The 20,703-nt window shown below is 44.9% G+C and overlaps 1 protein-coding gene and 3 pseudogenes across 1 annotated transcript; 2 read left to right on the plus strand and 2 right to left on the minus strand.

The window, feature by feature from the left end:
* Positions 1 to 10,367: 10,367 nt before the first annotated feature.
* On the minus strand, positions 10,368 to 10,465 carry LOC138401963 (small nucleolar RNA U13; annotated as a pseudogene).
* A 921-nt stretch (positions 10,466 to 11,386) lies between these two features.
* LOC138401614 (zinc finger protein 280A-like) lies at positions 11,387 to 13,011 on the plus strand (annotated as a pseudogene).
* A 3,930-nt stretch (positions 13,012 to 16,941) lies between these two features.
* On the minus strand, positions 16,942 to 17,039 carry LOC138401965 (small nucleolar RNA U13; annotated as a pseudogene).
* Positions 17,040 to 18,761: 1,722 nt separating this feature from the next.
* LOC138401615 (zinc finger protein 280A-like) lies at positions 18,762 to 19,529 on the plus strand. The gene has a single exon (XM_069497141.1). The coding sequence runs from the start codon at positions 18,777 to 18,779 to the stop codon at positions 19,527 to 19,529; it is 753 nt and encodes a 250-aa protein (XP_069353242.1). The 5' UTR covers positions 18,762 to 18,776.
* The last annotated feature ends 1,174 nt before the right edge of the window (positions 19,530 to 20,703 follow it).

The raw sequence follows: 20,703 nt of genomic DNA on the forward strand, positions 1-20,703 counted from the left end.
TGCCAATACCAATGTCAGGAAGCTTTTTCCTTATGTTTTATTCTAGTAGTTTAACAGTTTCAGGTCTTATATTTAAGATTTCAATCCATTTTGACATGATTTTTGTATATGGGATGAGATAAGGCTCAGGTTTCATTCTTCTGCATGTGGATGTCCAGTTTTCCCAGCACCATTTATTGAAGAGATTATCTTTTCCCCATTGTGTGATCTTGGCACCTTTGTTGAAGATCAGTGACTGTAAATGTTTGAATTCATTTCTGTGCTCTTTATTCTGTTTCATTTGTCTATATGTCTGTTTTTGTGCCAGTACCATGCTGTTTTTATTACTATAGCTTTGTGGTATATTTTGAAGTCAAGAAGTGTGATGCCTTCAGCTTTGTTTGTTTTTTTTTGTTTTGTTTTGTTATTTTTCCACGTGCCCAAGCCTCCAGGAAAGCTTTGTTCTTTTTTATCAAGATTGGTTTGGTAGGCTGGTTGAGGTGGCTCACACCTACCTATCCTAGCACTCTGGGAGGCCAAGGCAGGAGGATCGCTTGAGGCCTGGAGTTGGAGACTGGGCAACATAGCAAGACTCCCATCTCTACAAAAATAAAGATAAAAATAAAAATAAAATGCAAAATAAAAGGGCATGGGAAGAGAGACTGCCAGAAGCAGAAAGGAGCAAACACGTTTCCACACTTTGGCACCTTCTGACTCTCTTGGATTCCATTAGGGCAGAGTGAGTGCTAGTTCTCTGGGGAACCTGGGTTAGGCCCTGTGGCTGCAATGAAAAGAATCTCAGGAATAAAATTGAAGAAAGTGAGATTTCAGTCTGAAATTACTAGAAATCCCCAAGAAGTAAAGGAGAAAAATGAAACCAGGGTATCAGAAAAGCCCTCAGACCAGTTAATTAAAACTTGGAGTGACTAAGAGATCCAAAGTTTCATCAAACAATGGGAACTAACTTCTCCTTCCTTAATCCCTCTCTCCCTCCCTCTTTCTTTCTTTCTTTCTCTTTCTTCCTTTCCTTTGCTTTCTTTTCTTTTCTTTTCCTTTCCTTTCTTTTCCTTCCTTCCTTCCTTCCTTCCTTCCTTCCTTCCTCTCTCTCTCTCTTTCTTTCTTTCTTTCTTTCCTCTCTTTGTCTCCTTCCTTCCTTCCTTCTCTCTTCCCCTCTCTCTCTTTCTCTGTCTGTCTGTCTCTCTCTCTCTTTCAAGATGGGATCACACTCTGTTGCCCAGGCTGGAGCAAAGTGATGCAATCACAGCTCACTGCAACCCTCCTGGGCTCAAGCAATCCTCCCACCCTAGCCTCTGGCCTGCTGGAATTTTAGCCAAGAGCCACCGTGCCTGGCAGAACAGGAATTTCTTGAATGTGAAGACTTGAGGAGGATCAGGAATGGTCTAAAGCAATTATTCAGTGTCTCAAGCAGAGGAGCATAAAGAACTGGCAGCCACATCCCCAGATGGCGACAAGTTTGCAGGACTCCTACTGGACTGCTCATGAGGACAAGCAGAGGCCAAGGAACCAACGCTGGCCTTATCCTTAGGGAGAGGCCCTATGCAGGATTCTGGGATACAGATGGAAGCACAAAGTTGTTCAGTTTTTCCCTGTGTAGATGTGGGCATCCTTCCATCTCCTGAGTACCAGCCCCAGGTCTGCCACAGCCCGTTTGCTTTGAGGAGCTGCTGTCCGACTCCCCACTCACAATGGACCTGCAGGATCCTCATGCATCCAGGCAGCAGTTCTGGAACACGAACCCTCCATGGTTAGCTCCATGTGTTTCCTGCCATACTTCCAGCACCCCCCAGCCCCAACCAGCCCTTCTTTGGACCCCGAGCCAGATCCTGAACTTAAAAATAATTAGAACTTCGATCCTGATTCTGTCTGAAGAAAAACAGAATAGCATGATTGTAGGCACTGGTGTATGTCTCCTTCCTCTCCAGCCTAATGCAATGAGAATCAGAGGTGAAATAAATGAATGACCATGAGTCTCCAAAAAAAAAAAAAAAAAAAAAAGAGATATAAGAGCCGTGTTAAAGGAGCTTTTTTCTAGGACATTTGAAGCATTAAAAAAATAATGCAAATATCTGTTTATAATATTTTAAATTTAAAAAAATCCTCTTTTTTGCCAGACTGATACTCAAATAGAGGAAAAATGGATAGCTCCTCTTTACAGAAGAATACCACTCCAGAAATGTTGAAGGAATGTTAGAATTTGAAAATGGACATTCATAAAGCAGGAGATTAGCCAAAGTGTCACCCACAGGAATCTTTTTTTTTTTTTTTTTTTTAGACAGACTCTCGCTCTGTTGCCCGGGCTAGAGTGCCGTGGCGTCAGCCCAGCTCACAGCAACCTCAAACTCCTGGGCTCAAGCAATCCTTTTGCCTCAGCCTCCCGAGTAGAAGGGAATACAGGCATGCGCCACCATGCCCGGCTAATTTTTTCTATATATATTTTTAGCTGTCCAAATCATTTCTTTCTATTTTTAGTAGAGATGGGGTGTCGCTTTTGCTCAGGCTGGTCTCAAACTCCTGATCTCGAACGATCCTCCCGCCTTGGCCTCCCAGAGTGCTAGGATTACGGATGTGAGCCACCATGCCCGGCCACCCACAGGCATCTTTACATACTTTTCTACATGGACTTTAAGAACCTGGCCCAGATCCTTCAGGCAAACCCCTGAAGTCCCTGAGTCTGAAAGCACCAACTGGCCTGTCCAAGCTCGTTCAAGGACTACTTTATGAAGCTCCATTCACTCCAACAGCTTGAATTTAAAGCAAGGCCTGGTCTTGGGCTCCCAAGTCACTGACACCCTTCCTGCTTGAAGCTGCTGCTTTCCACTCTGGTTCGCCTGCCCCTGTGTGTGAACTTTGTCTCCACGTCTGAACTAAAGAAACTGCTGAGACACAGTAGAGCTTGAAGAGGCAAGATGGCCTGTGTATATGGCACCACTGGCTTGCTGCAAAGAGCTCCCCTGCTCATTTAGTCCTTTTATATACATTTCTTTTCATTCCTTAAGAGAACTTGCCATGTCAATTTGAAGGAGATGTTGCAGGCAACATACCATGGATTCCCAGAAAGGTATTGCCTTGGCAGGGGGAACAAATTAGCTCTAGACTGAGGTTTATCTGATCCCACCTAACTAAGCTTAAAAGTAAGCCTTAAAGAATTAAATGGATCAGAAATGATGTAACTGCATCACAGAAGAAAGCCCAATCATATTTAAAGAAATACAAAAATATCCAAACCTAATAAGGTAAAAATGCGCAATATCTGGCACCTAATAAAAAATTACCAGATTGGCAAAGAAGCAGAGAAATACAATCCATAATGGGAGAAAAACTGATCGATTGAAACAGGTCCAGAAGATGTCACAGGTGACAGAATTAGTAGACAAGGAGATTGAAACAGGCGTTATAACAACATCCCACATGTTAAAGTAAGAGGACAGATTGAGAATGTTAAACAGAGACATGGAAGATATAGAAAGATTCTCAAATTGAACTTCTACAGATGAAAACTACAATGTTTGCGATGAAGAAGACACTGGATGAGATTAACAGGGCATTAAACATCGGAGAGGAAAAGGTTATTGAACTGGGAGACAGCAATAGAAACTCGCCAAAACAGGAAAAAAAAAAAAAATACTGAAAAACAAAAGTGAACTGTGGGACAACTTCTAGAAGCTCAATAATACGTATGATTGGAGCCTCTAAGGGAGAGGAGAGGAGAGAGAGGGAGTTTTAGTCCACTTGACTTATGCTGCCACAACAAAATGCCATAGGCTGGGTGGCTTAAACAACAGAAATTTATTTCCTCACAGTTCTGGAGGCTGGAAGTCCAAGATCAAGGCTCCAGCTGATTCAGTTGCTATGAAAGTCTCCTTCCCAACTTCCAGAAGGCTGCCTTCCCTGGATGCCCTCACAGGGCCTTTCCTCAGTGCACAGAGTGAGCTCCTGGTGTCACTTCTTGTAAAGACACTAATCCTATGAGATTAGGGTCCCACCCTTATGACCTCATTTAACCTTAATTATCTTCTAAAGGCCCTGTCTTGAAATATAGCCACACCGGGGGCTAGGGTTTCAACATAAGAATTTGTGTGTGTGTTGGGGTTATTGGGGTGAGAGGGAAACAGCACAGATAGTCCATAAAAGAGAAGGTAGTAGAAACACAAAATCGAAGATATAATGGCAGAAGATTTTCCAAATTTGATGAAAACTAAAATATAAACCACATTTATGTCATTTCATTGTATTAAAAAAAAAAATCCTGTGACCTCTCATCTCATTCAGCATAAATCCTAAAACCTTTACTTTGACCAACGAGATCGTATCTGCTACTGCCACGTCCCCTCGCCATGTCACTGACCGCATCTTCCCCTCTCCCCTCTAGCTGGAGCCACACTTGCTTCCCTGCTCTTCCTCTTAGAGGCCAAGAAATGTCTGTGCCTCTGGGCCTTTCCTCTGGCTGGAAGAGTCTCCTTTATTCATCTTTCTTCTCTCCTTTCTTTCTTCCTTTGATGGAACTGTCTGACGATCGACGATTCCAACTGTGAGTCCATTTGACTGGGCACCTCTCCTCGCCTGCCCCAAATTTACCTTCCAGTTCTCTGTTTGTTTCGTAAACACAGCAAATTGGTGCAAGCGGCATTCTATCACTGACCCACACCCATTCCTGACCCTCAATCCATTTCCTATTCTCGCCCCTTAAATGAATAAGTCATTCAAGCTTTCAATCACTTGAGAAACACATAACGATTATGGCAAACTTTAATCACTAGAATTACTTGTTTGGAAAACGGGGCTGGTCTGAAAGAGTCCTGTAGACCATAGGGGCCCGGAGGGAGCGTCCCAAAATCAGAGGTGTCGCCAAAGAGACTGATGGAGAATCTCTCTGACAGAGATTAAAAAATGAGGATGTTTCACCACATTCTGTGACCTTAAGAGGCATTATAAGTAATTTAGTCCACATGGTACCCCGTGCCACAAGGATAAATCTTGTAAGAGAACGTAGATATTTTATTTACTAGAAAAGATACGTCTCCTGTAGCAAACTTATATTCAGACCATGTGATTTTCAAAAAATTTATTATTTTATTTTTTTTGCTGATAAGCAATGAAACTGCAAGACCATGTGATTTTAACACTACTAAATTAGTTGGTGAGAATGGCTTGGCTGGAAGAGCTAAATGAGGTCTAAGTTTGGGGCTTTTACGACTGAGCAAAAGGAAGGAAGACGAGAGAGCAGTACTGTCCCTCAGTTTCAGCACTTGCCACAAGCGTCAGTTCCACAAACCTCTGTCTCAGTGGAAGCGCCTGCTTCATACCGGAGCCAGCCCCTGACCACAGCCCACGTGTTCTGGAATCTTCCCACCAGGACTCTGCTTCTGGAAGGAAGGAGGAGTGGATGTCGTGCTGGAGAAGCGACAAACCTATTTGCTGCCCAAGGAACAGCCCAGGGAGGAGATTTGGGGGTTGGGTCCAGACTATCCAGTCCTCCTTCCAACTTCGGACACAGCGATGACAGAGGCGTGATCAGCCGGGAGGCCCTCCCCTCTGTGGTTCCAAGTTCCTGGGACTCTCACACCACACATCTGGGTCACTTGCAAATAACAGAGGGATCTGGTCGGTTTCCCGGTTTGAACACTTCCACCCCACCATCCTGGTTATGACCCTTTGCTGAATCTGTTTCTAAATCCAAGTTCATCCACATACATTCCATTTACTCAACCAATATTCTTTTTGATTTTGTTTTTGTTTTTTTGAGACCAGGTCTCCCTCTGTTGCCCAGGCTGGAGTGCAGTGGCACGATCATAGCTCACTACAGCCTTGAACTCCTGGGCTCAAGTGATCCTCCAGCCTCAGCCTCCCGAGCAGCTGGGACTACAGGTGTGTGTCACCATGCTCTGTGGAGATTCTTGACTAATGGCTGCTATGTTGCAGGTTCTTGATAGGTATCAGTGAATAGTACAGAAAAAAATTTGCTCTCTTCACAGAATGTAAATTCCATCAGGAGAGGCAAGCAAAAAACAAAACAAGCTAGTAATGACCTACTCTGTGAGAACAGGATGAAAATTGAAGAAACACAAAAAATACATAGCAGGGCAAGGAGGACAGGGGATGCTATTTTTCATTTTTAATTAAATTAATTAGCTTTTTTTTTTTTTTTTATAAAGATGGGGTCTTGCTCTTGCTCAGGCTGGTCTTGAACTCCTGACCTCAAGTGATCCTCCCGCCTCAGCCTCCCACAGTGTTAGGATTACAGGCATGAGCCACTATGCCTGGCCTTTTTCATTTTTATTTTATTTTTTATAGAGGACAGGGGATTCTAGGTGGGGGAAAGTGGTTGTTTTAAATAAGGTGATCTTTATTGAGAAGCAGCTTTGCCACAAAAACTTGGAGGATGTGAGGAAAAAAGCCAAGAGGATGTCTGAGGGAAGAATATTCCAGAAATAAGGAACCTGTGCAAAGGTCCTTGCAAAGGTGCCAAAAGGACAGTGTGGCCAGAACACAGTGGCAAAGGGCAAAGTAACAGGAGACCCTGAGGGTTTGGGAGCTTTGCGGTCAGACAGCTTAGGCCCACGGTCACTGCAAGGACTTTGCACTGTCTAAACCTTGTCACTTCATTTTATCCTGCTTTCTCGCAAGGCCCTGTTACCTGCAACGCCTACAGACAGCGTTTCCCTAGCCGCCAGGCAAGATTAAAGACTCTGGGCTTCACTCCTCGGGGCTTTTGTTTGTTTGTTTTTCCTTTTTCCAGAGACAAAGTCTTGCTCTGTTGCCTGGCTGGAGCGCAGTGGCAGGGGGCACAGCTCACTGTAGCCTCTAACTCCTGGGCTCAAGCTATCTTGCTTCAGCCTCCCTAGCACAGGTGCACACCACCACACCGGGCTAACTTTTTTATTTTTTGTAGAGACTGGAGCCTTGCTATGTTGCTTGCTCAGGCTGGTCTTGAACTCCTGGCCTCAAGTGATCCTTCCGCCTCAGCCTCCCAGAAGTGCAGGATTATAGGTGTGAGCCAACATTGAGGCCATGACAGGCATGAAAACAAATTTTTTTTGCTAGAACGAACAGTAGAAGGAAAAAAGGCATTTTTTTCTTTTTCTTTTCTTAATTTTAATTTTTTTTGACAAGTCAAGCACAGCAGTGAGAAGTGGGGAAGAGCAGAACAAGTATTTCAATCTGTAACTGACTGTGAACAATCAAGCGAGATAACTCACTACCTTTGGACCAGCTAGGGATTTTTTTTTTTTTTTTTTTTTTTTTGACACAGAATCTCGCTGTGTTGCCCGGGCTAGAGTGCCCTGGCGTCAGCATAACTCACAGCAACCTGAAACTCCTGGGCTCAAGCGATCCACCCGCCTCGGCCTCCCGAGTAGCTGGGACTACAGGCATGCGCCACCATGCCCGGCTAATTTTTTCTACATATATTTTTAGTTGGCCAGATAATTTCTTTCTATTTTTAGTAGAGACGGGGGGCGGGGGGCGGGGGGGGGGTCTTGCTCTTGCTCAGGCTGGACTCGAACTCCTGACCTCCAGCGATCCACCCACCTCCGCCTCCCACAGTGCTAGGATTACAGGCGTGAGCCACCACGCCCGGCCCAACTAGGGATTTTTACTTACATCAGGATATGGTACTTTAGAACATTTTAATTTGGAAACTGGTTTTTGTTTTAATTTTTGCCTTGCTTGCATCGGAATGAGTGGAAATACCAATATTTCTTGCCTGTCAAGGGGCTCTGGAAGCTCGCTCTTTCCCCGGGATCTATACCGCAAGGCAGTAAGGGCAGTGGGAGGGAAGGCCTGAGATTCTATCAAGAGGCTTCTAGGGCGCCCCTAGGAATGGTGACAGAGGTGGGGGGAGGAGAGAGGGGAGTGAGGTAGGGGGAACAAAGATATGACCTAGGGCCCTGGAGAGGGATTAAGAGGGAGTGGGCTGCTGCCTAGAGACAGCTGTTGAAAGACCCACAGTGAGGACCGTGCTGGGCACCCAGAAATCCCATGGGAGCTGAGTCCTCAAGTGCCAGCCGCTGGTGCACTCTGGACAAGGGCAGGTTTGAGCTCTCCGCAGCTGGAGGGATCTGTGACGGCGTCCCGCACCTGGGAAGACATCTGCCCCTTTAACCCCCTCACTTCTGCTTGAGCTCGGTTGGTACAGCTATGTGGGCCGCCCCCACACCCCACTCCTGCTGACCCCTAATAGCTCGGGGGCCCAGGTACCCTGAAGGGAAGGTGGTGGGATCTGAACCACAGAGTGGGAAGGTACGACTCCCACCACCAGGCGAACCAACCTGGAAGGCAGCCCCGGCCCTGGCCCTGAAGCCACGCCCTCATTTTGTCCTTTGAATAGCAATTGGCTGAAAGGTTTTGGCAATGACTGCGAAAATCCAATCAGTGCACACCGGCTCAGACACGTGATTGGGAAAAAAAGACTGACATGTAACGGGCTTAAAAGGAGCGGGACCTTCTGCTCCAGCCTCAGAAAGGGCTTTGGCGAGCAACCCCGGGCTTGCATGCACGCGGGAAGCAGCGCTGCTGCGCTGGGGACAAATTTCTCCCGCAGGCGGAAACAAGGGCGTTCCAGCTTCGCCCTCCCTCGTGGCGCGGAGTGGAAAATACTGATCCGCACTGAATCGTCTGGAAAGGCACCTTTAGGAACGGGTGAGCTAAGAAATTTGGTGTCTTCCGTTATGCTCCTCTGGAACCGGGGTTGGCAAACTTTCTGTGGAGCACTAGACAGTAAATATTTTAGGCATTTGGGGCTATGCGGTCTCGGGTGCAGCTATGGAAGTCTTTTATCCACGGTTTTGTTTCTCGTGGTTTCAGTTACCTGCGGTCCGAAAATATTAAGTCGAAAATTCCAGAAGGAAGCATCCGTTCTAGATACTGCTCTGTTTCTGAGTAGCATGATGAGATCTTGCTGGAGTCACGGTTCCTCCCGGCCTGGGGCATGGATCCACCCTTTGTCCAGCGACTCCATGCTATGTAGGCTCCCTGCCCTTGAGTCACTGAGGAGCCATCTCAGTCATTAGGTCAGATCAAGTGTGGCAGTGTCACAGTGCTGGTGTTCAAGGAATCCTGATGTTACTTAATAATGGCTCCAAAGCACAAGAGTAGTAATGTTGGCAATTTGGATATGCCAAAGATAAGTCGTAAAGTGCTTCGTTTAAGTGAAAAGGTCATATGCTGAGGTTGCTAAGACCTACAGTACATTAAGATATTTTGAGAGAGAGACTACATTAACATCACTTTCATTACAGCATATTGTTATCATTGTTTTGTTATTAGTTGTTAATCTCTTACTATGCCTAATTTATAAATTAAACTATCATTGGTACATATATATAGGAAAAAATGAGTATATAGAGAGTTGTGCACTATCTGTAGTTTCAGACATCCCCTCGGGGACTTGGAACATATCCCCTGAGGATGGGGGGAAGTATTGTACTTCCCTGTCTTTTTTTTTTTTTTTTGCACAGGGTCTAGTTCTGTTGCTCGGGCTGGAGTGCAGTGGCTTCATGGTAGCTCATTGCAACCTTGAAATCCCAGGCTCAGGTGATCTTCCTACGTCAGCCTCTCCAGTAGCTGAGACCATAGGTGCGCACCACCATGCCCAGCTAATTTTTTTTTTCCTATTTTTAGTTGCTCATCTAATTTATTTTTATTTTTAGTAGAGACCGAGGTCTTGCTCTTGCTCAGGCTGGTCTCGAACTCCTGACCTCAAGCAATCCTCCCACCTCAGCCTTCCCGAATGATAGGATTACAGGTGTGAGCCACCATGCATGGCCATATTTTTCTAGTTTTTGTAGAGAGACATGGGGGTAGGGTGGGATCACTGCTGTGTTGCTCAGGGGCTGGTCTCAGACTCCTGGCCTAAAGTGATCCTCCAGCCTTGGCCTCCCAGAGTGCTAAGATTAGAGGTGTGAGCCACCATGCCCACTTCGACTCTGTCTTACAAAAGTAGCCATGGGCAATAGCACTAAACATGATCATGTCTGTGTTCCAACAAAACTTTATTGTGAACACTGAAATTTTGAATTTTACATAATCTTCATGTGTCACAAAACATTTCTTTGGTTTTTCTCATTCCCCCAAAGTAAAAACACATGAAAGTTAAAAAAACTTAATAATGAAAGCAAAGGGAGAAAAAATCCTTAAAATGTAAAAGAAAATTCTTAGCTGCTGGCTGTACAAAAACAGGTGGAGGGCCTATTTGCCAATCTGTGTCTTAAACCATTTTTTGCCAAAAGGCAGCTGGCATCCCCTTAGTGAACTGCAAAATAGTTTTAGTGGGCTGCAATCAGCTTACAAAAAAAAATGTTTTACACTGACGCTAAGATGCTTTCAATTGTAACATATGTTATTTCTTTTTCTTTTTTTCTTTTTTTTCACATCAGATAGGTAAAGTGCTGACTAGGTAACAAGGTTTGAAGGAGGCACACCTCACACACAGTGAAAACCCAATCATGCTTATGAACTACAAAAAGATCCAAGAGACATTATTTTTGATACTACTATAAAATAAAAATATAAGCTGCAAAACAATGTATAAAATTTATTTCACATGGATGAGGCGCTATGAGGAGGTGCAATCTGATTTCAGAGATGTTAAAATGGAACTACAAGCGTGCACCTCAGAATCAACGACATGTGCTAATGGCATAGAAGGTATCAGAGCCTATCCCTTGTGGTGAGGCGAGAGTTTCAGAGTATTTGAGAAAATTTCTGTTTCAATATATACGCATAGTTTACCTTCTCCCTTGCAGGATAGTGTTAAATTGTTTGGATTTGGATTTCATTAAATGCTTGGAGAACCTGGAATTAATGGGTTAGAGGCTGTTGTATACCCAAACGATCATATTTATAACAGCTACTACTTAGTTATTTAACAAAGAGTTAGCATATAGGGTACAACAGACATTGCTCTAGAAGCTGAGGATACAGCAGTAAACAGAACACAAGTCCCTCACCTCATGTAGCTTATAGTCTAGTGGGCAGAAATAGAAAAGAAGCAAGACATTTTATATATTTCATCATAGGCAGTGATAAAATACAAGTGGAAAAATAGCATTGGGGCCAGGCGCGGTGGCTCACACCTGTAGTCCCAGCAACTTAGAGAGGCTGAGGCTGGAGGATCCCATGAGCCTGGGAGTTTGAGGTTACAGTGAGCTAGGTCATGGCACTGCAGTCCAGCCTGAGCAACAGAGTGAGACCCCGTCTCAAAAACAAACAAATAAAAAGGTAAACCTTTAAAAAAAATGTTATCTCAATGTTTTAAGGGAGGATTAAATAAAGTCTCTTGAAATAAATACTGACTGTTATCACGTGGTTGCACTTAGGTGGCAATTTCTAAAAAGGCAGCTTTGGAAGTTGAAGGGACCACTGGCTTCAAGCAAAAAGTAATTTGAAAATGGCAAGTGTCGTCTCGTGTGAGGAGGAACAAGGATCACAACCGCTGAAGAAGAACGTAAGGGAATCTAAACAGAGAGACAAGGCTGAGGAAGATGATGAGGTGATCTTTGTTGGGGTGGAACATGTAAATAAAGACCCTGAAGTTCTCTTTGTCGGGATGATTTCAGATTCAAAACCCATCATTTCAAACATTTTGAACAGAGTCACCCCGGGCTCAAAAAGAAAGAGAAGCTACCTCCCTCCCGATCCTGCTCAAGGGTCGCAGCCTGCAAATCACAGGACCCCTAGGGCACAAGCCATGGTGCCAATATCCCAGTCGGAATGGAGATCGACAGATGGTCCTCTTACTATTGAGTCTTCATCTAAACCTGGGTGTGAAATGAGCTCACCACAAGTTCTTCCTGAGAATTCCTCGGCTTTGCTTGCCCCAAGGACTCAGTGTCCAGTTGGAGCTGTGCTCTCTGCAGGAGGCAAAGATGCGAGTCCTTGTGATGCCAAACAACTTTCCGCTTCGGAGACAAACAGCAGGAATCCCCAAAGGGCTAAACTCAGGGATGGAATCCCAGGGGTACATTCTTTAGCTGTGGTCCCTTCAGGTCTCCCTCCCAGAATGACAGGTACGCCCTCACAGGGTTCCTGCAGCACGTCAAGCTGTGTTCCGAATGGAGCATCATTTCCCTGGGCTGACGATAACAAAAAGTCACATTTCAGTCTTACGGATGGAGCAAATGGTTCTGAAGGACTGGTAATAACAGACTTTTCAACTCTAGCAAGGCAAAACCAGACCTTTGACCCCGAGAAAGGAAATCTGATCATGTTACTTAGTGACTTTTACTACGGAGAGCATAAAGGAGATGGGACGTCAGAGCAGAAGACTTATACAACCTTTAAATGCCACAGCTGCTTGAAAGTTCTAAAAAATGTTAGGTTTATGAATCACATGAAGCATCATTTGGAATTTGAGAGGGAAAGGAGCGACAGCTGGGAAAACCACACCACCTGCCAGCACTGCCACCGGCAGTTTCCCACTCCCTTCCAGCTGCAGTGTCATATTGACAGTGTGCACACTGCCCAGGGGGCCACAGCTGTGTGCAAAATCTGTGAGCTGTCATTTGAAACAGATCAGCTCCTCCTACGACACATGAAGGACAACCATAAGCCTGGCGAAATGCCCTATGTGTGCCAGATTTGCAATTACAGATCGTCGGTCTTTGCTGATGTGGAAACGCATTTTAGAACGTGCCACGAAAACACTAAAACTTTGCTTTGTCCGTTTTGTCTCAAGATTTTCAAAACTGCATCGTCGTACGTAAATCACTATTGGAGGCACTGGAACAAGAGAGTCTTTCGATGTCCCAAGTGCCGACTACAGTTTTTGACTTGGAAGGAAGAAATCGAGCACAGATCCAAGAATCATCAAACATTTAAAAAGCCTCAGCAAATGCAAGGGTTGCCTCCTGCAACAAAAGTTACTATTCAAACTTCGGTTCAATCAGGATCAAGAGATGCAGCTTCCATTACTGTGAGCAACACTGACCGTGGCCTGTCACCTATAAAATTAAAATGATGGCTGTGAACACTAACTAGAGTTTCCAGATCCCTTGCAACAAGAGTTCTGGCTAAAGATATTTCCTATCCCCCTCCAGGAATTCTGAAAGGCAGAAGTGAGGCTAGGCCACCTGTACCTCTGTGGCTGAAAGCAACGTCATCAACTGTCAGGTTTTATTTACAGTGACATCTCATCAGCTCCCTACTCAATAAGTAGCTCAGAAGTCTGCTCCATGCCCCTTCCCAGTCAAAATCCTCCCCACAAAGCACTCAGTATTCTGACCTCTACCATCAGAGGTTAGTGTTCCTGTTTTTGAACTTTAAATAAATGGAGTTACACAATAGATTCTTGTCTTTGGCTTGTTTCACATCACGGAGATTCAAGATGCACTCTTGCTGTGTGTAGCAGTAGCACATTTTTTCTTTTTCTTTGCTGGGTAGAATTTTCCTGAGTGTATATAGTGTAGTTTTATATATTTGTTTGACTCTTTGTGGACTTTGAGGCAGCTTCTTTGCCTATTTTGGATGGAGCTGCTATGTGCTCGTCCATGTCTTTAGGTAGACATGTAGTCATTTCTCGTGGGTATATGTAGCTATGAGAAGTGCTGGAACTGCATGTTTTCAGATTTTTAGTGTAGATACTGCCAAATACTTTTTCAAAGTGATCGAAACAATTTTCATTCCTGTCATCAATATTGGGAAGGACACTGCTGCTGATCCAACCGTTGGTACTGTGACAGTGCTTTTAATTAGTGTCCTCTTGAAGTTGTAGTGGTATAACATTGTGGTTTTAACTTGCATTTCCCTGATGGGTATTAACAATCTTTTTTTTGAGACAGAGTCTTGCTCTGCTCAGGCTAGAGTGCCATGGCATCAGCCTAGCTCACAGCAACGTCAAACTCCTGGGCTCAAGCAATCCTACTGGCTCAGCCTCCCGAGTAGCTGGGACTACAGGCATGCGCCACCATGCCCGGCTAATTTTTTCTACATATATTTTTAGTTGGCCAGATAATTTCTTTCTATTTTTAGTAGAGACGGGGGGGGGGGGGGGGGGGGGTCTCGCTCTTGCCGAGGCTGGACTCAAACTCCTGACCTCGAGCGATCCACCGGCCTTGGCCTCCCAGAGTGCTAGGATGACAGGCGTGAGCCACCACGCCCGGCCCAACTAGGGATTTTTAGTTACATCAGGATATGGTACTTTAGAACATTTTAATTTGGAAACTGGTTTTTGTTTTAATTTTTGCCTTGCTTGCATTGGAATGAGTGGAAATACCAATATTTCTTGCCTGTCAAGGGGCTCTGGAAGCTCGCTCTTTCCCCGGGATCTATACCGCAAGGCAGTAAGGGCAGTGGGAAGGCAGGCCTGAGATTCTATCAAGAGGCTTCTAGGGCGTGGCTAGGACTGGTGACAGAGGTGGGGGGAGGAGAGGGGGGAGTGAGGTGGGGGAACAAAGATATGACCTAGGGCCCTGGAGAGGGATTAAGAGGGAGTGGGCTGCTGCCTAGCGACAGCTGTTGAAAGACCCAAGTGAGGACCGTGCTTGGGCACCCAGAAATCCCATGGGAGCTGAGTCCTCAAGTGCCAGCCGCTGGTGCACTCTGGACAAGGGCAGGTTTGAGCTCTCCGCAGCTGGAGGGATCTGTGAGCATGTCCCCGCACCTGGGAAGACATCTGCCCTTTTAACCCCCTCACTTCTGCTTGAGCTCGGTTGGTACAGCTATGTGGACCGCCCCCACACCCCACTCCTGCTGACCCCTAATAGCTCGGGGGCCCAGGTACCCTGAAGGGAAGGTGGTGGGATCTGAACCACAGAGTGGGAAGGGAGGACTCCCACCACCAGGCGAACCAACCTGGAAGGCAGCCCCGGCCCTGGCCCTGAAGCCACGCCCTCATTTTGTCCTCTGAATAGCAATTGGCTGAAAGGTTTTGGCAATGACTGCGAAAGTCCAATCAGTGCACACCGGTTCAGACACGTGATTGGGAAAAAAAGACTGACATGTAACGGGCTTAAAAGGAGCGGGACCTTCTGCTCCAGCCTCAGAAAGGGCTTTGGCGAGCAACCCCGGGCTTGCATGCACGTGGGAAGCAGCGCTGCTGCGCTGGGGACAAATTTCTCCCGCAGGCGGAAACAAGGGCGTTCCAGCTTCGCCCTACCTCCTGGCGCGGAGTGGAAAATACTGATCCGCGCTGAATCGTCTGGAAAGGCACCTTTAGGAACGGGTGAGCTAAGAAATTTGGTGTCTTCCGTTATGCTCCCCTAGAACTGGGGTTGGCAAACTTTCTGTGGAGCACTAGATAGTAAATATTTTAGGCATTTGGGGCCATGCGGTCTCGAGTGCAGCTACGGAAGTCCTTTATCCACGGTTTTGTTTCTCGTGGTTTCAGTTACCCGCGGTCCAAAAATATTAAGTCGAAAATTCCAGAAGGAAGCATACGTTCTAGATACTGCTCTGTTTTCTGAGTAGCATGATGAGATCTTGCTGGAGTCACAGTTCCTCCCGGCCTGGGGCATGGATCCACCCTTTGTCCAGCGACTCCATGCTATGTAGGCTCCCTGCCCTTGAGTCACTGAGGAGCCATCTCAGTCATTAGGTCAGATCAAGTGTGGCAGTGTCACAGTGCTCGTGTTCAAGGAATCCTGATGTTACTAATAACGGCTCCAAAGCACAAGAGTAGTGATGTTGGCAATTTGGATATGCCAAAGATAAGTCGTAAAGTGCTTCCTTTAAGTGAAAAGGTGAAAGTTTTCCACTTAAGGAAAGAAAAAAAAAATCATATGCTGAGGTTGCTAAGACCTACAGTACATTAAGATATTTTGAGAGAGAGACTGCGTTAACATCACTTTCATTACAGCATATTGTTATCATTGTTTTATTTTGTTATTAGTTGTTAATCTCTTACAGTGCCTAATTCATAAATTAAACTAATATTGGTGTATATATATACATATATATATATGGGAAAAAAATAGTATATGGAGAGTTCTGCACTATCTGTAGTTTCAGACATCCCCTCGGGGGCTTGGAACATATCCCCTGAGGATGGGGGGAGGTATTGTACTTCCCTGTCTTTTTTTTTTTTTTTTGAGGCAGGGTCTACCTCTGTTGCTCGGGCTGGAGTGCAGTGGCTTCCTGGTAGCTCATCGCAACCTTGAAATCCCAGGTTCAGGTGATCTTCCTACATCAGCCTCTCCAGTAGCTGAGACTTAGGTGCTCACCACCATGCCCAGCTAATTTTGTTTTTCCTATTTTTAGTTGCTCATCTAATTTATTTTTATTTTTAGTAGAGACGGAGGTCTTGCTCTTGCTCAGGCTGGTCTCGAAGTCCTGACCTCCAGCAATCCTCCCACCTCAGCCTTCCCGAGTGATAGGATTACAGGTGTGAGCCACCATGCACGGCCAGATTTTTCTAATTTTTGTAGAGAGAGGTGGGGGGTAGGGTGGGATCACTGCTGTGTTGCTCAGGGGCTGGTCTCAGACTCCTGGCCTAAACTGATCCTCCAGCCTTGGCCTCCCAGAGTGCTAAGATTAGAGGTGTGAGCGACCAAGCCCACTTTGACTCTGTCTTACAAAAGTAGCATGGGCAATAGCACTAAACATGATCATGGCTGTGTTCCAACAAAACTTTATTGTGAACACTGAAATTTTGAATTTTACATAATCTTCACGTGTCACAAGATATTTCTTTGGTTTTTTTCATTCCCCCAAAGTAAAAAAACACAGAAGTTAAAAAAACTTAATAATAAAAGAAAAGGAAAAAAAATCCTTAAAACATAAATAAAAAAATTCTTAGCTGCTGGCTGTACAAAAACAGGTGGAGGGCCTATTTGCCAATCTGTGTCTTAAACCATTTTTTGCCAAAAGGCAGCTGGCATGCCATTAGTAAACTGCAAAATAGTTTTAGTGGGCTACAATCAGCTTACAAAAAAAAAATGTTTTTCACTGACCCTAACATGCTTTCAATTGTAACATATGTTACTTATTTTTCTTTTTTATTTTTTTCCACATCACATAGGTAAGGTGCTGACTAGGTAACAAGGTTTGAAGGAGGCACACCTCACACACAGTGAAAACCCAATCATGCTTATGAACTACAAAAGGATCCAAGAGACATTATTTTTGATACTACTATAAAATAAAAATATAAGCTGCAAAACAAAGTATGAAATTTATTTCACATTGATCAGGCGCTACGAGGAGGTGCAATCTGATTTCAGAGATGTTAAAATGGAAATACAAGCGTGCACCTTAGAATCAACGACATGTGCTAATGCCATAGAAGGTATCAGAGCCTATCCCTTGTGGTGAGGCGAGGGTTTCAGAGTATTTGAGAAAATTTCTGTTTCAATTTATACGCATAGTTTACCTTCTCCCTTGCAGGATAGTGTTAAATTGTTTGGATTTGGATTTCATTAAATGCTTGGAGAACCTGGAATTAATGGGTTAGAGGCTGTTGTATACCCAAACGATCATATTTATAACAGCTACTACTTAGTTATTTAACAAAGAGTTAGCATATAGGGTACAACAGACTTTGCTCTAGAAGCTGAGGATACAGCAGTAAACAGAACACAAGTCCCTCACCTCATGTAGCTTATACTTTAGTGGGCAGAAATACAAAAGAAGCAAGACATTTTATATATTTCATCATAGGCAGTGGTAAAATACAAGTGGAAAAATAGCATTGGGGCCGGGCACGGTGGCTCACACCTGTAGTCCCAGCTACTTAGGGAGGCTGAGGCGGGAGGATCCCATGAGCCTGGGAGTTCGAGGTTACAGTGAGCTAGGTCATGCCACTGCACTCCGGCCTGAGCAACAGAGTGAGACCCCGTCTCAAAAACAAACAAATAAAAAAGTAAACATTTAAAAACAATGTTATCTCAATGTTTTAAGGGAAGGTTAAATAAAGTCTTTTGAAATAAATACTGACTGTTATCACGTGGTTGCACTTAGGTGGCAATTTCTAAAAAGGCAGCTTTGGAAGTTGAAGGGACCACTGGCTTCAAGCAAAAAGTAATTTGAAAATGGCAGGTGTCGTCTCGTGTGAGGAGGAACAAGGACCACAACCGCTGAAGAAGAAAGTAAGAGAATCTAAACAGAGAGACAAGGCTGAGGAAGATGATGAGGTGATCTTTGTTGGGGTGGAACATGTAAATAAAGACCCTGAAGTTCTCTTTGTCGGGATGATTTCAGATTCAAAACCCATCATTTCAAACATTTTGAACAGAGTCACCCCGGGCTCAAAAAGAAAGAGAAGCTACCTCCCTTACGATCCTGCTCAAGTGTCGCAGCCTGCAAATCACAGGACCCCTAGGGCACAAGCAATGGTGCCAATATCCCAGTTGGAATGGAGATCGACAGATGGTCCTGTTACTATTGAGTCTTCATCTAAACCTGGGTGTGAAATCAGCTCACCACAAGTTCTTCCTGAGAATTCCTCCGCTTTGCTTTCCCCAAGGACTCAGTGTCCAGTTGGAGCTGTGCTCTCTGCAGGAGGCAAAGATGCGAGTCCTTGTGATGCCAAACAACTTTCCGCTTCGGAGACAAACAGCAGGAATCCCCAAAGGGCTAAACTCAGGGATGGAATCCCAGGGATACATTCTTTAGCTGTGGTCCCTTCAGGTCTCCCTCCCAGAATGACAGGTACGCCCTCACAGGGTTCCTGCAGCGCATCAAGCTGTGTTCTGAATGCAGCATCATTTCCCTGGGCTGACGATAACAAAAAGTCACATTTCAGTCTTACGGATGGAGCAAATGGTTCTGAAGGACTGGTAATAACAGACTTTTCAACTCTAGCAAGGCAAAACCAGACCTTTGACCCCGAGAAAGGAAATCTGATCATGTTACTTAGTGACTTTTACTACGGAGAGCATAAAGGAGATGGGACGTCAGAGCAGAAGACTTATACAACCTTTAAATGCCACAGCTGCTTGAAAGTTCTAAAAAATGTTAGGTTTATGAATCACATGAAGCATCATTTGGAATTTGAGAGGGAAAGGAGCGACAGCTGGGAAAACCACACCACCTGCCAGCACTGCCACCGGCAGTTTCCCACTCCCTTCCAGCTGCAGTGTCATATTGACAGTGTGCACACTGCCCAGGGGGCCACAGCTGTGTGCAAAATCTGTGAGCTGTCATTTGAAACAGATCAGCTCCTCCTACGACACATGAAGGACAACCATAAGCCTGGCGAAATGCCCTATGTGTGCCAGATTTGCAATTACAGATCGTCGGTCTTTGCTGATGTGGAAACGCATTTTAGAACGTGCCACGAAAACACTAAAACTTTGCTTTGTCCGTTTTGTCTCAAGATTTTCAAAACTGCATCGTCGTACGTAAATCACTATTGGAGGCACTGGAACAAGAGAGTCTTTCGATGTCCCAAGTGCCGACTACAGTTTTTGACTTGGAAGGAAGAAATCGAGCACAGATCCAAGAATCATCAAACATTTAAAAAGCCTCAGCAAATGCAAGGGTTGCCTCCTGCAACAAAAGTTACTATTCAAACTTCGGTTCAATCAGGATCAAGAGATGCAGCTTCCATTACTGTGAGCAACACTGACCCTGGCCTGTCACCTATAAAATTAAAATGATGGCTGTGAACACTAACTAGAGTTTCCAGACTCCCTTGCAACAAGAGTTCTGGCTAAAGATATTTCCTATCCCCCTCCAGGAATTCTGAAAGGCAGAAGTGAGGCTAGGCCACCTGTACCTCTGTGGCTGAAAGCAACGCCATCAACTGTCAGGTTTTATTTACAGTGACATCTCATCAGCTCCCTACTCAATAAGTAGCTCAGAAGTCTGCTCCATGCCCCTTCCCAGTCAAAATCCTCCCCACAAAGCAATCAATATTCTGACCTCTACCATCAGAGGTTAGTGTTCCTGTTTTTGAACTTTAAATAAATGGAGTTACACAATAGATTCTTGTCTTTGGCTTGTTTCAAATCAGGGAGATGCAAGATGCACTCTTGCTGTGTGTAGCAGTAGCATATTTTTTCTTTTTCTTTGCTGGGTAGAATTTTCCTGAGTGTATATAGTGTAGTTTTATATATTTGTTTGACTCTTTGTGGACTTTGAGGCAGATTCTTTGCCTATTTTGGATGGAGCTGCTATGTGCTCGTCCATGTCTTTAGGTAGACATGTAGTCATTTCTCGTGGGTATATGTAGCTATGAGAAGTGCTGGAACTGCATGTTTTCACATTTTTAGTGTAGATACTGCCAAATACTTTTTCAAAGTGATCGAAACAATTTTCATTCCTGTCATCAATATTGGGAAGGACACTGCTGCTGATCCAACCGTTGGTACTGTGACAGTGCTTTTAATTAGTGTCCTCTTGAAGTTGTAGTGGTATAACATTGTGGTTTTAACTTGCATTTCCCTGATGGGTATTAACAATCTTTTTTTTGAGACAGAGTCTTGCTCTGCTCAGGCTAGAGTGCCATGGCATCAGCCTAGCTCACAGCAACGTCAAACTCCTGGGCTCAAGCAATCCTACTGGCTCAGCCTCCCGAGTAGCTGGGACTACAGGCATGCGCCACCATGCCCGGCTAATTTTTTCTACATATATTTTTAGTTGGCCAGATAATTTCTTTCTATTTTTAGTAGAGACGGGGGGGGGGGGGGGGTCTCGCTCTTGCCGAGGCTGGACTCAAACTCCTGACCTCGAGCGATCCACCGGCCTTGGCCTCCCAGAGTGCTAGGATGACAGGCGTGAGCCACCACGCCCGGCCCAACTAGGGATTTTTAGTTACATCAGGATATGGTA

Source organism: Eulemur rufifrons, chromosome 21 (assembly GCF_041146395.1).
Source record: "Eulemur rufifrons isolate Redbay chromosome 21, OSU_ERuf_1, whole genome shotgun sequence".
Classification (NCBI taxonomy): Eukaryota; Metazoa; Chordata; class Mammalia; order Primates; family Lemuridae; genus Eulemur; species Eulemur rufifrons.